At 46.5% G+C, this 13,543-nt stretch overlaps 1 protein-coding gene and 1 long non-coding RNA gene across 2 annotated transcripts in view; both read right to left on the bottom strand.

Moving 5' to 3' along the window:
* Positions 1 to 4,176, bottom strand: part of ATP13A3 (ATPase 13A3) — a 57,045-nt gene extending 52,869 nt beyond the window's left edge. Inside the window, exons 1-2 of the mRNA XM_088170882.1 lie at positions 4,138 to 4,176; positions 2,923 to 2,976 (exon numbers count right to left, since the gene is read on the bottom strand). Coding sequence (XP_088027008.1) covers positions 2,923 to 2,960 — 38 coding nt within the window. The 5' untranslated portion in view covers positions 2,961 to 2,976; positions 4,138 to 4,176. The remainder of the gene's footprint in view (positions 1 to 2,922; positions 2,977 to 4,137) is intronic.
* A 1,266-nt stretch (positions 4,177 to 5,442) lies between these two features.
* LOC148222660 (uncharacterized) lies at positions 5,443 to 12,424 on the bottom strand. The gene is made up of 2 exons (XR_015805736.1): positions 12,060 to 12,424; positions 5,443 to 6,783 (listed from the first exon to the last, which is right to left on the bottom strand). It is a non-coding gene; the product is annotated as an uncharacterized LOC148222660 (long non-coding RNA).
* Between the last annotated feature and the right edge of the window lie 1,119 nt (positions 12,425 to 13,543).

Below are 13,543 nucleotides of genomic sequence, written 5' to 3'. Positions count from 1 at the left end.
GAAAGAGTATTTTGATTTTGAAGGATGATCTTTTAGTCTTAAATACCACATAAAAAAATCTCAATCCAACTAAAAAGTAACTTGCTACCAGTTCAACTACCACGTCCTCTTCCAAAGAGCTATTTTTAGATGAACAATGCAATGCCACAATTCTAATAAAGCAGAACCGTTAAAAAAAGGGTAAAATTCTTTCAAATGAAAAACACACAGTGAAAAAATGAAAATACAGTATGAACGCAAATGCAGCTAGTTCTGGTAAGATGAACAGGATTATGACTATGATTGACACTGCACCACTTCAGAGCAAACAGCAAGATTCTGTGGCCAGGGAGACCCCTTCCCAATCCCAACCTGTGCACAGCACTTCATGAAGATGGTGCAGAAATTATGTATTGTAGAAAAAGAGCAGCAAGACACCGAACTTCAGCATTTTGTGCAGATCACGTCCATAACTCCTGAACAGAAACTGTGAATCACCCATCATATTTTATTTAAGCCTGCTTTTTAGCTACCAAAAAATTAAAGTTTACAGTCTTATTTCAATCAAAAATAAAGGTGTCAGACTTGGAGCTACAATACAGCTACAGTTTACTACAAAATTAACTTTTGTTCTCTGCTATGCAGATTATTTAACAAAGGAAGCAGCTTTTTTATGAATGAAAACTATTTTTAGCTAATTGTGTAACAGTGAAAGGGAAACATTTTAACATTACTGTTATTTATTCCAATGTTTTATTGTGAAATTAGGATTTTTGAACTAGGATTTGTCTTGTATGAACTTTCTCATGCTAATCATAACCAGATCCAAGCACTAGTCAGAATGTTGGGAGGTTTTTCACCACTGAAAGTCCACATAACCTAGTGATCAGCACAACAATATGACTCCAGACCCAAAGCAGGTTTGACTATAGTAGATGTCAGGCTGTGGAGACCAGTAATCCCTGCACTTAAATACAGACTGTTCTCCAAGGCAATTCTTGCAGACATTCAAAAGATGAGTCTGAACACAAATGGCAGAACCACTTATTTTCACATTACAGTGATAAGGTTTGGGCACTGAGTAAATTAAACCTAAGGAAACCGTTTTTTTCTAATTTCCAAAACTCAAGAGTTTTAGAAGATTTAAGTAAAGGACTTTGTTTCACAAGGCAATAAAGGAATGAAACATCTTCTCTTCATGCCAGATACCATCAGGTCCCAGGGTGACTTTATGATGCTGTATCCCCATTGTCTGCCTACCACACAGACATTAAGTAAGGAAGGTGTTACAACCATGTTCCCTGGTCTGCAGTTAAAGATGCTTGAGCACAGCACTCAACAGACATTTATCACAACAGAAGTAATAATTTCTACAACTGACCTTGGACAAGTTAAGTCAAAGTAATCCCCTGCTGCAGGTTTCTGCTGTTTACAGAAATAAAGCAAATGCTATCTGAAGGTTTCCAGAAAAAGGAACAAGGGTGCAATGGTCAAAATGCTTGATGAAAACCTGACCTTTCCATGTCAGTTCGCAGTTCGACTACTGATTTCCTCTGTGACCTGGACATTCCACTTGGACCTGGCTTTAACAATATAAAGGTATTTTACTTCCACAGAATAAATGGAAATTGTCTTCATCCCACAGAAAATCAATGCCTTGTTGGCTGTTCTATACTCCACACAGAAAACAGTAGGAGAGTACCTCCTCAAGGTAAATGGGAAAAATAATCTGAGGGTTCCATGTCAATACAGAAATGTATTTCCTTTTTAAAAGTAATTTATTAGGAACACAGCAAAATAGCAGTCTGATGCACCATGCCTGTCACATGGCACAGTAGCAGAACAGGACTGAATCACAAAGTTTCTCAATCACTCAGACATCATGATGCAACTTCCCTTCCTGCTAGGCAGCCCCCACGCTCCCTTGCAGGCACTGAGATCTTCCTGACCAGGCAGCTGGGACCTTTCACCCCTCTTTCTCTACATTAGGGATGAATTAGTGCCTATCAATGCCATGAGGTACTCCACAGACTAGAAAGAAACAAAAAAGAAATACAGCAACAGATGCCTGATCCTAGAAGACAAATAAAAAATTTAAGGGGGGAGAGTAAAATGAACTCAAAGTCTAGACAGTACTTCAGGAAGACACCAAGCACAGCTTGGAACAGCCCCAATGCTCTTGGGAGGCATTTGGGAAGGCAGAAGCTGCTGTCCAGCATCTCTGCTGGAGTCTCCAGAACTGCTCAGAGCCCTTTCACTGCTTACACCTCCTTGTGTCACAGACAGTAAGTCTTGGACAACACCAAAGTTAACAAAAAGATCTCTCTTACTTATTTTCTGAAGCACTTTAAAAACTGATAACCTTGGAGCACACCAGTTTTTCGTAGCTGACCTAGGTGCTCACACTGGAACACTCAATGTAGCCAGAAGCCAGTGTTCTTTCCCACCAAGTGACTACAACAATAGATGACATTTTTGTTTCACTAAGTCATGTTAATGATACACTTCTTAGAAGTCAGGAGGGTTAGATCAGTACCAATAAATTTCCAAGTCAACTGTACAGTTCAAAGTTTACACAGTGTATTTTCTTTAAACTTTGTGAAACTGTACTTGTAATTAGCCAACAAGAAAAAGCAGCTAACAAAAGCAGCAGTACATAGCCATCAGTGTCGTGCCAAATACCAAGACAAACATTTCCTGAGTAGATGTGTAATAAAGATACACTGCTGTCACTCATGACACTGATACATGGACATTAAGTTTATGAGGACCACACTTACATCATAGAGTAAATATAAATAACTCCAAAAAAGCTGTTTTTCACAAGATCAAGAAAATCAATATTCTACAAGATGCAACAGTGTTGTACAAAATTTTAAAAAGATGCAAAAGTAGCAATTCTTTCAAACATGATGGAACTGATGGCTGAAAAATACTGCTAACCTGTCTGAAGAGCCAGTGTGTGGACAAATCTCATACATACAACAGCTGAGTCACCTACAACAACAAAAAAAAAACAGTCAGAGTAATGAATTGGCTAAATGAAACATAATCTGTATTGCCCTTGCTAAGAAAACACCATACAATTCTAGTGAGTGCATACTGCAAAGAAAACACATTAACGAATTCTAACTCAGTAACCTCAGAAAAGGAAGCAGTCAGACGGCGTGGCCAGACAACTATCAGCACTCATGTTAGAACAGTTTAGTTAACCATCTCCCACTGCTGGAGGCTATGCTATCTCAGCTTCTTGAAGAGCTCCAAAACCCTCTTCCAACTACAGCACCTGCAGGGATACACTGATCCCAGCAGGCAAGCCAGAGCACTGATGGTAGCAGCAAGCTTTCAGAGTCAGTACTGTAGATACTCAAGTTCTTCTTCACCTTAAGTATCAATTCTGTTAAGGTTCTCAGTGTTTAATTCACCTAGTAGCTGTTTATCCCTGAACAGGCATAAACAGGCCTTCTGTTAGGGATGACGCAGTGGCTGTCAGAGGTGTTCGCAGTGCGAGATCCCCGTCTCCATAGCTCGGCTGATAGAAAAGTGCTCTATAATCATTGTCAGCAGCAGGAGAATGCACTGACTCATGTGCTGAAAAAAGGATGAGACGCACTGAGTCCTCATCTTGGGCTACGAAAGTTTCTCTTTGGTACACGATCACCAGCATTCTCCACCGACCCCGCCACTGCAGAACACGCTGACGTGTGCCCAGGCAGCAGAACGCGCGGTGTTCGGTACACCGGGACCTACGGCAGAACTGGAGGCCGGGCTGAGAGGACGGAAGAAGCGGCACGGGAGAACTGCCCGAGCTGCCGCGGGGGCCCCGATAGCCCCGGGTGGCCCCTGGGCAGCGCGGGGGGGCGGCCTGACCGCCGGGCCAGCGCCGCACGTGTCCGGACACCGGCGGCCGCGACACGCCGGGCGCCCGCGCTCCGGCCACGCGCGCTCCTTCCCCAGGCGGCGGGGCTGCCCCGGCCGCGGGACCCGCTCCACGGCACCGGCCCCGCCACAAGTCCCGCGCCCGCGCCGGGCCGCCCCGCGGGGGCTACCGCGGGCAGAGGAGCGCCCGGCGCGGCTGAAGGGCGCTGCGGGCAGGCGGCCGCGCCGCGCCCGGCGGAAAATGCGGGCGCCGCTGGAGGCCCGCGGACCCTCCCTCACCTGCCGTGCCGTGCCGTGACCGCGGCCCCACTCACCGGCGGCCTCAGCGCAGCCCCATCGCCGGCGGGGCGGGCGCGGGACCGGCGCGGGACCGGTGCTCCCCCCCCACCCCGCCCGCCGCGCGCGCGGCTGCGGCTGCCTCGCGAGGCGCGAGCGGATCCGCCGCCAACCGGCTGCACGCGCCGGCCGCGCTGGGCGGGGCGGGGCGGGGCGGGCGCGGAAGTGACGGCGGCGCGGCACGCGCCCACCCCGCTCCGCGCCGGAAGAGAGGGGTGTCGCGGGGCGCGAGCCCAGGGGGGCGGGGGTTCGGCGGGGGGCGTGGCGGGGGAGCACGTGGGGACACGGCTGTGGGGGACATGGATGCGGCAGGACGTGGATATAGGGGGATACAGATATGGGGGGACATGGACAGGGGGTACGGAGATGGGGGGGACTTGAATATGGGGACATTGCTATGGGGACATGGTTGTGTGGACATGGATATGGGGGGACAGGGAAATGGGGATATGGGCATGGATATTGGGGACATGGATGCGAGGGGCAATGGCTGTGGGGACATGGATATGGTAGGGCATGGCTATGTGGGGACATGGCTTTGTGGGGCTCTGCGGGGCAGGATAAAGGGTCCCCTTGGTACAGGGATGGCAATGGGTGTTGTGCTGCTGGACCTCACCTTCAGGGTGTGAATGGAGGCTCCCAGGGTCCCCCAGGCCATATGTGCTGGCCATGGGGTGTCCTGCAGGCACTGGAGGCTGGTGTTTTCCCTAAAAGCTACATGGCAGACATCAATGTGGAGTCATGTCCAGCTCTGCCAGTTACCCTCCAGCATTACCTCCAGTCCTCCGTTCTCATGGGATGGGGAACACCACCAGGCCAAGACCTTTTCAGCTGCTGTTGGGGGATTTGGCTCCATCCAGCACCGGTGAACACCATGGCAGGATTGACAGGCTACTGAGGCACCAGAGGAGTAGCTCTGCACATCTCACTCAGTGTAAGCACTAGGTATGTTATGTAGTGGTGAGAGAGGTTGGGGATCACCTCAGAGAAATCCCTGTAAGGCATGAGTGCCCTGGGGCACTGCCCAGGGGCTCCATCACAGACCCCAGCTCAGATGTTGGACACAATCCCATCCCTGCAGTGGGTCACTCAGCTCTTCCCCTCAGCCTGACAGAAGTGACAAGGGATCTTTCCTACTGTCCTATCTACACCTGCTTTTAATAACCCATCCCTGCTTCTGTCAGCTGTCTGCTCAATTTTGAAGAGCACTGCAAACCATTTAGAGGATTTGTAAACCACAAAAGGATCTATATTTATTTTCACATTTATTTTCACATTTTTTCCAGTAGTTCTTCTCCACTGCAGATGAAGGGAGCCATTGACTGATAATCTCATTGCATGCAACCCCAGCAGTGACTGAACAGGGGTTACATCCATTTAGCAGAACATCACATCACCCCAGTACCACTCTGGGCTTCCTGCAACAACTCCAGTGACCCCACAGCTCTGAGGTGAGTCAGAAAAAAGGAAATTCTGACAGAAAGAAAAGACACCGTTTTCTGTTGGCCTGGTGAGTTGATTCACTCATGTCACCACTGTTTAAGGGAATGAGAGGAAAAGAAAATGAGAAACAAAACTGCACCTTTTGGCAGCCACCCACACATCAGGGATAATGCTGAGCTGCTCTGACTCAAATCAGATGGATGCCTTCCTCTACTTGAAAAAACCCAAAAAACATTTATTTTCTGTTAATGTTCTGACTCTACTGTCACACCTCTGTTCTCTGTTGACTGCACACTTCATTGACCACCTCACCACTCTTGCCAAAGGCTAGTGTCAGCCTGGCCAAGCTTCTGTCCCTCCTTAGCTGGGACACACCAGATACCGGGTTTTCTGGTTTTATGTGTGACTCAACAGTTACTTCCCCTGATTCTCTGGAAATTCAGTGATACAATATTTACTGAGAAATCAGTACTAAGAGTTTGGTGATCTTCTCAGGCAATTCTTAAAATACTTTTGCGTGAAAGTTTTAAAGATGAGTATTAACTAGTGGTTTTCATTCACTCTGATTATATGTGAAAGACCATGTGAAATACCTGCAATTAAATATGGTGACACTCTTCTGTCAATTTTCTAAACAAATAACAGAAAAAATACTTTATAATTTGAGGGGCTTTTTTTCATTGAATTGCAATTGTTGTCCAATATCCAACCTAAATCACTGCTAGGACTTTCTTTGTGCCTCAAGGAAATGCCACTGGTGATCAGTGGTACTGGCCAATGTATTTTCATTGAATTTCCCTAGCTAGTTACTCCTTTTGCAAACTGCTAAACTACCCATTGCTATCAGCTTTCAGAATTCCCATCTGTATATGCTTTTATTGTTGCCTATTCTTCTCTTCTGAGCAAGATGTTTTGTTTTAAAACCAGAAAAGCCTCCTTTGATGCCACTGGAATTGTGAATATCTAAATCATCTAACAACACATTGATGAAGGACTCCCCCAGTTTCCATTTGGATCACACTGAAGTATTTCCTCAGGCTCACTTTTGCTCATAACCTCTTTTAGCCTTGCAAACTTGCTAGCAGTGTCCCCAGTAGAGTCATAGGAATATGGGGAGATTGAAATGGGTACCCTTCTGCCTGGGTGCTGGAAAAAGAGAGGTAAAACACTTTAGTAGAAATAGCTTTCAGGTCATACAGACCTAGAAATGACTATGATGAGGAGAAGCCAAGGAGAATTTTTTTTTTTTTTTGGATGAAGTACTGACTGATAAAAAGAGCCTATCATATGACTCAGAGGAAAAATATTATGAAAGTATTAGTGCTATTAAACAGAAGCTCTTATTCTGTCATTCCCTATTAGTAAAAGGAGTTAAAAGGTTTGCTTTGATATATACATTTCTATGTTCTTCATCAAAATTCCTTTAGTAATTTTCAATTAAAGATTAATTTCTCATCACGGTTTTCAACCCATTGTATATTCTAATGTATTATCTTTATCCCCACTAGAAGGTTTCCCTTAACACCTAATTGCTTTTCTTGTTCAGTCGCTGGCAAATTTGAACTCGTTTATTGCTTCACAAACCTCAAACCATGCAGCCTTTTATTAACTCAGAGATTAATTTTGTGGTTGGCACACTCCCTGCTTTCCAGCTCTCTTGGCGTCACTCTGGTTTGTACTGCTGGAAGTGCCTGGCAACCTCAGCTCTCCTGCAGCATTCCTGGCTGCAGCTTCCCTAGTAAAGGGACAGCTCACAGGGCATCTCAAGTTATTTCTAGGTATACAGCTAGAAATCACAGCATTCAGTGCCTTGAAAACATCAGGTGTTTAACCTGGTAGAAAAAAATAAAGTAAATTATAAGAGGAATTACAAGAAAAGCAACTATTTTTCTCCATTCTGTTCACCTTTGAGAGATTGGTTAGCAGGAGGAAATGAGCCAGAGAACACAATCCAGCATTGTCAGTGCTTCTGGAAATGTTATGGCCATTCACAGCCAGTGTAATTCCTCCAGACTGCTCCGTGGGAGGAGGTAAGCAGCTTGGGGCTTGAGGACAGGAGGAGTGGTAAGTCCTGCAGCCTTTCTTAACGGGCTTCCCATGACTATTTTGATTGCCTAGTTACATACATTCCACCTGAAATATGAACTGGGTACAAGTCCCACTTAATAATACAAGTCCTTTACAACTTTCTGCAACCAGATCATTTCTTACACATGACATTTCTCAACTGCTCCCTCCCACAACCTTTTCCCCAGTGTTGAGGGCGTTCGCTGTTTTCTGTGTCTGGCTTTGCCCCACTGAACCCTGCACTCTCCCAGGTGAGGCACAAACAAAGTGAACAATGCTTATTAAGTGTACAGCATTTAGTGAGTCTCAGACTGACTAATCACATTTTATGTGCTTTCTCAGTCTGACTCTACCCACTGTTATCTCTCATCTGTAACTGTACATCCTGCAGGGCAGAGACCAGCATTGTTACCTGTTATATATTAGCTAGCTGAAAGGGGGCTAAGGATATTATGTGCTTTGGCAATAAACAGCATAAATACCATTATGCTCTAAGAACATTTGTGAAGTTTTTCTCCTTTGCACATGGTTTCTAAATCAGGCAGGAAAGAACCTATCTGGGGATCACATTTGTATATGAAATCTGTCTTGTGCCAAAACTAAGATATCCAAGTAGCAGAGAAAATAAATCAGAACCTACTGTTTATTTATTCAGTTTCTTCAATGTGTATATATTAGCGTGTTCCACCCTGCCTCTTCTGGTAGGGCTGTATAAATATGTGCCTTAGCTCAGAGGAGGTTATGAGACCCACCTCTGCAGTGTACCAGCAGCCAGCTGGCCACATCTGGTCCCAGATGCTGCAAGCACACCTCTGCTAGCCCTGTACCAACAAGCCCTCCCTGAGGACAGCTGTAGGGCCTCCTACAGGAGGAACAGCTCTGGCCCTGTTTGTTTGACTTTCCTGGCAAGGGTATTATATAGGGGAAAAATCCCTATAGCCCACTCTCTCTAATCCCCAGAGATCCTTGGGCAAACAAAAAGAACCTCATTAGAAAAGGGGCTGAGAAAGGAGACGACTCCATGCCTTGGCTGTGTGTGTGGACATGACATTCTCCTACTACCTTTATGTGTTTTCTCTGACCTCAGTTGCTTGCAGGCTCTGCCAGCTTAGATTTTCAAGTTCAGTAGTTTGGCAAAAGCATCCCTTTGGGCTCTCAGACACAGGCATGGGATCTGCATGGGAATATGACTCTTGAACTGAGTGCCAGAGCTCATGAACACACAGACAGGTATATGATGATCCATTAAATGGAGGTTAGCAATTATAGTCTCACTCTGCAAGATGATTCACGTGCAGTTGAAAGCCACAAGTCTTTAAAAGTTTCCTTTGAAAGCTCCTTAAACTACTTTGGCAAACCTGAGTTGTTGAACAATTTATCACTTCTCTGCCAGATGAGCTTGTGAAACCGCTTTAAGAGGAAATTGTACAAAGTGCCCAAGATTGTCACAGATTAAGTTTCTTTTCTCTTGTGCCACTCAATCCTTTTTCCCCCATTTCCCAGACATACAGTTCTTCATGGTTTAAAATAACCTGGCTAGTTACTTTCATTACAACAGCAGCAAATCTAATAAGTCGTGTGTCTCCAACAGCAGAAGCAAAGGGGAATTCATTGATCCATTTACTTGAACAAGATCTTAAAAAGTCCCTTTTTATAGTAGATGAAATAAATAATACTGTGCTTTCCCATTCCTCTTGCTAGCCCCACGATTGCCAAGGGAAGCAGTAAAGGAGGTCACTCCTGTCTCTAAATTACTTCTCAGGTCCTTTGAAGACTATTCCCTTCACAGAAGTCACCTTCCACTCTTCTCTCCTGGCTCCCTGCTGCCACAAAGCTGTAATGGAACCACTGTGGAGCTACTTGGCACATCCTTTTTGTTGGTACTTGTCTCTCCCTTCTATTTTTAAATAAGGCAGAAGTTTTTCAGTCAGTAGGACTGCCAGCCTTTGCCTAGTTCATGTCATACCTAAGGAAAAGTGGGATCTGAGTGCCTTTATCTGCTTTCACACCTCCACCACATTATTTCATAAAGCTGCCATGCAGCACACGCACAAAAGCTCACTGGGGATTGTCTCCACCAAGGACACCAGTTTCCTGATGGCTTGCACAGGCTTTGTCACATTCAGCCTGCGGACTGGGCTGAAATCCTCGGGCACCACATCAGCACTGGTGATCATAACAGCAGAGCAAAAGCTGCTGCACTATGACACAGGGTTGAGTTTGGTAGCAGTTGTCTCAGCCACAGGGAAAAGTTGCCAAGGGAACCCAGTAGGTACCTGCAATGCTGCTGACTTCACTGGGAAGTATTCCAGTAAATAGTGGGAGTTTCACCCTCACCAATGGACAGCATAAACCCCTTACTAGGTAACTTATTTACAGCTAAATTATCCCAGGACTGCTAAGAAAAATAAAGCAACTAGCTAAACAGAGCTAAAAAAAACCCACATACAAACCTTCAAAGTGAGACTTGAGAAACCATCACTTCTACCCTGCGAAATAAAATGGGCAAAGGGCAAGTGTCTGTGCTTTTATTATTTAGCTGCAAATATTTTACTGTGAAATTAATCTGCTGATCACTGCCCACCCAGCACAGAGGACAGATTCAAGCTCTCTGGCAACTCTCCTAGCTGAAGAAGGTGATACCCTCTCCAGCTGAAGAATGCAAACACTGCTAATGGATCTCACCATCTAGTAGCTCGATGTTTTGATTTCATATTAGAATTGCTTGAAAATAAGACCTTTAATGTCTCTATTGTTGTACATTTCTCTCTCAAAGTATGTTTAAAGGACTTAATCAGACTCATTTCCTTAATTTCAAGCATATCTCTGAAAACTTATTATCCCAGGCTGATGGCATCAAAGACTGAATTAGGAATAAAGCCAAGTGAATAAAACCAAAGATATTTCCTTTCAGTTACTGTGCTTCACAGGCTGCAGAGCATTAGAGCTGCTGAAATACCACTGTCACATTCTTCAAGATCTGTGAATTGGTATCTTGCTCTTATACCCTTGGCAGGAAGTGAGGAAACGATCCCTGTTACACTTTGCCCAACAAAGCTGTGCTGTGATGAGCAGCTTTAGCTGTGTGGCACTGGAAAAATGTCTTTGAACTATTGCTGTTTGGGTTCCCGGTTTCTGAGACATATTTATCCCATCAAAGTTACCCTACTAAACAAAAAAAACCCAAACCCTGGACTTGATTTTTATAGCACATGAAACCCTTGATTTCACCTTCTGTCCTTCAACATCATTTGCAAAGATGGAGCAGATCTTGCAGCTGTTCTGGGCCAGGCTGGAGGTCCACCCAGGCCACTGTCCTGGCCATCTCTGATGGCAGCAAGGAGCTGAAGTGCTCTGAAATCCAAGGTGAGGAGAGACCTTGCACACCCTCCCACCAGGTAACCAAACACAAATCTCTCTATTACAGCCAAGGCACTGGGGACTGCAACATGGGCTGGAAGAGGGGCATTTCACATCCACTTCTCCAGGACTTCATCACAGATCCCAAACCAAGATGCCCCTGTCCTGCCCAGTAACCCTGCTGTACCTGGGAACTGGACACAATTTTAGCATGGTCCAGAGCAGATTAAGCAGTTATTGCTGAAGTGACTTCTGCAACCTTGTTCTCACAGCACCTCCTGGGAAAGTGCTTGGCAGACTGGCAGTCGGTGCTGTTACAACAAAGCAGAGGGCTGGGAAGCTTTTCTTCTGCTTTGTGCTCTCCAAAGGCTCTGCTTTCAGAGAAGACAGGAACCAAAGCCTGTGTGCAGCTCTTCTCCCTGGCATGACGCCTCAGAGAATGAAGCAGGTTACGCTGTCTGGTCATTTGACCTACCATCAGTCATTCTCAATAACTTTTTCATCTCTGTTATTTCAACTAAATGGGCAAAATCCATGAGTTTATTATGATCTGAGATATTGTACTTCTGCAGTGCCCTCTGATGCCCCGGTGGCTCCCCATCCGCTCTGCAGACTGGCAGCATTGCTGCCGTGGAGACAGGCGTTCCCTGCCCACATGGCCCGGCACCAGCTGGAACAGAGCAGGAGCTAAATGTGCTGATGGACAAAGAACGTCTTATGCAAGAGCTGGAGAAGACCGGCTCATCTTCAAGACACTGAAAAGCAAGGCAGGGGAGCATTCACAGTGTGGGAGCCCAGTTCCCCCGCATCAGGGAGGCTGGGTTTGCTGGGGGGCAGCAGCACCCCACAGTGCCAGGCAGGGTGGGCAGCAGGCAGAACTGTGCCGCCCCCAGGCTACGGGCAGCGCTACGCACAAACCAGACTTAGAAAGCATAAGGTGAGACCACGTTAGAACATCGTTTTGCTTTTCTGAAACTACCGACATCAGAAGTTACCTGTGTTTCCTTTGCCCTCTGCTTTCCAAGCCATACTGCTCAGGCTCCCTCCTTCTCTCCAGTCTTTCCTCGGCAGGAGCCAGGCATGGAGCAGGGTTGTGAAGAAGTCGGGAAGGACAGTCAGTTGCTGACAGGAGGCAGGGTTTGCATGCACAGCCGTGGCAGCACCCTGACAGACCGTGCAGTGCTGCAGCCAGATAGTAATGGGCAGTTCTGGGCTTTCTCCTTCCCCTGCTCTTGCCAGATGTTTTCCCAGTGCGTTCTCTTCGGCTCTGCAGTGTGGCAGCTCCAAAGCCACGACTTCGAAGTAGCAGCTAATGCTGAAAGAGAAGCCGCTGGATCCTTTCCACCATTCCTTGCCCTCTGGAGTCCTTTCTTCTCTATCCCTGAGGTTTTAGGTATAAGAAAGGTCTAATTACTCTTGCAGCTCGTAATTACAATTGGAGCTCCACCCTAACAAGCAAGCTCGTCTGCTTCCCCAGGACAGGTCATGCCCTGACAAACACCTGGCTGCTTAATTGCTCCAAACGGCTCTTGGGGCTCTGCAGACACTCCGGGCTGAGCGTGCAGTGGGTGCTCTTGGTGGCTGGGAAATCCAAATGGAGGACAGTGCAAGGAGGAGGAGTGCACGTCCCCCTTTCACACACAAAGGAACTCACCCCTGTGCACTGCAGGTTGTTGCAGCCTTCTCTAGAGGCAGCATAGTACATGCTGATGGTGACCTCCCAGGGCACTGTGTCCTTGGAAAGGGTTCTTGGGCCCCTTGATGGCTTCATCCAAGAGTGCCTGACTCCCAGGAATCGGGCTGGATCCTCCTTCCCTACTCTCCACGGCTACAAAACTGGCAGAGATGATCAACAACAGAGATGTCTCCTCACATTCCAAATCAGCTGAACTCCAGTCACCCCACAGAGCAAAGGATACCCAGCAAACGCTGAAACCACAAGATCTGCCCAAACCTGACCTGGTACCAGCCCTGTCCCTGGTCAGGCTGGTGACCTTTGCTGAACACATCACCCCCCACAAATCTCTCGGAGAGGGGGGCTTGAGCAGGCAGATGCATCTGCAGCCCCACAGGAAAAGCCTCCTCTAAAGCTGCACCCGCTCAGAGCAATCCCACCCTGGCCATTGTTTTGGGAATGACTGGAAAATGTCAGCAGGGCACTGGGTGCGGGTGGGGGGGTCAGGAAAAAGGAAAAAGAGATGATTAGATTTTTTTTTTTAAATCAGCCAATAAATTATATTAACTTTTCCATTGACCTTTTGTGGGGTCACATTATCAGACTAGTGAACGTGGTTCATGAAGATAGGATTATGCTCAGATTTCAAACTGTGCAGAAAGTGCATCCCAAGCAACATGCCAAAATGGAAACATCAGCTCTGCCAGATGGGTGTGCTTCTCATTATCCTCCCGAGGAAAGCCAGATCCACCACCTACAAATACTGTATATGTTATTAAAAGTGTCTGGTTCCCAGGGAGGCTG

Source organism: Sturnus vulgaris, chromosome 10 (assembly GCF_052056855.1).
Source record: "Sturnus vulgaris isolate bStuVul1 chromosome 10, bStuVul1.hap1, whole genome shotgun sequence".
NCBI lineage: Eukaryota > Metazoa > Chordata > Aves > Passeriformes > Sturnidae > Sturnus > Sturnus vulgaris.
Note: the sequence above shows the minus strand (reverse complement) of the source record. Positions and strands in the feature narration are given on the sequence as shown.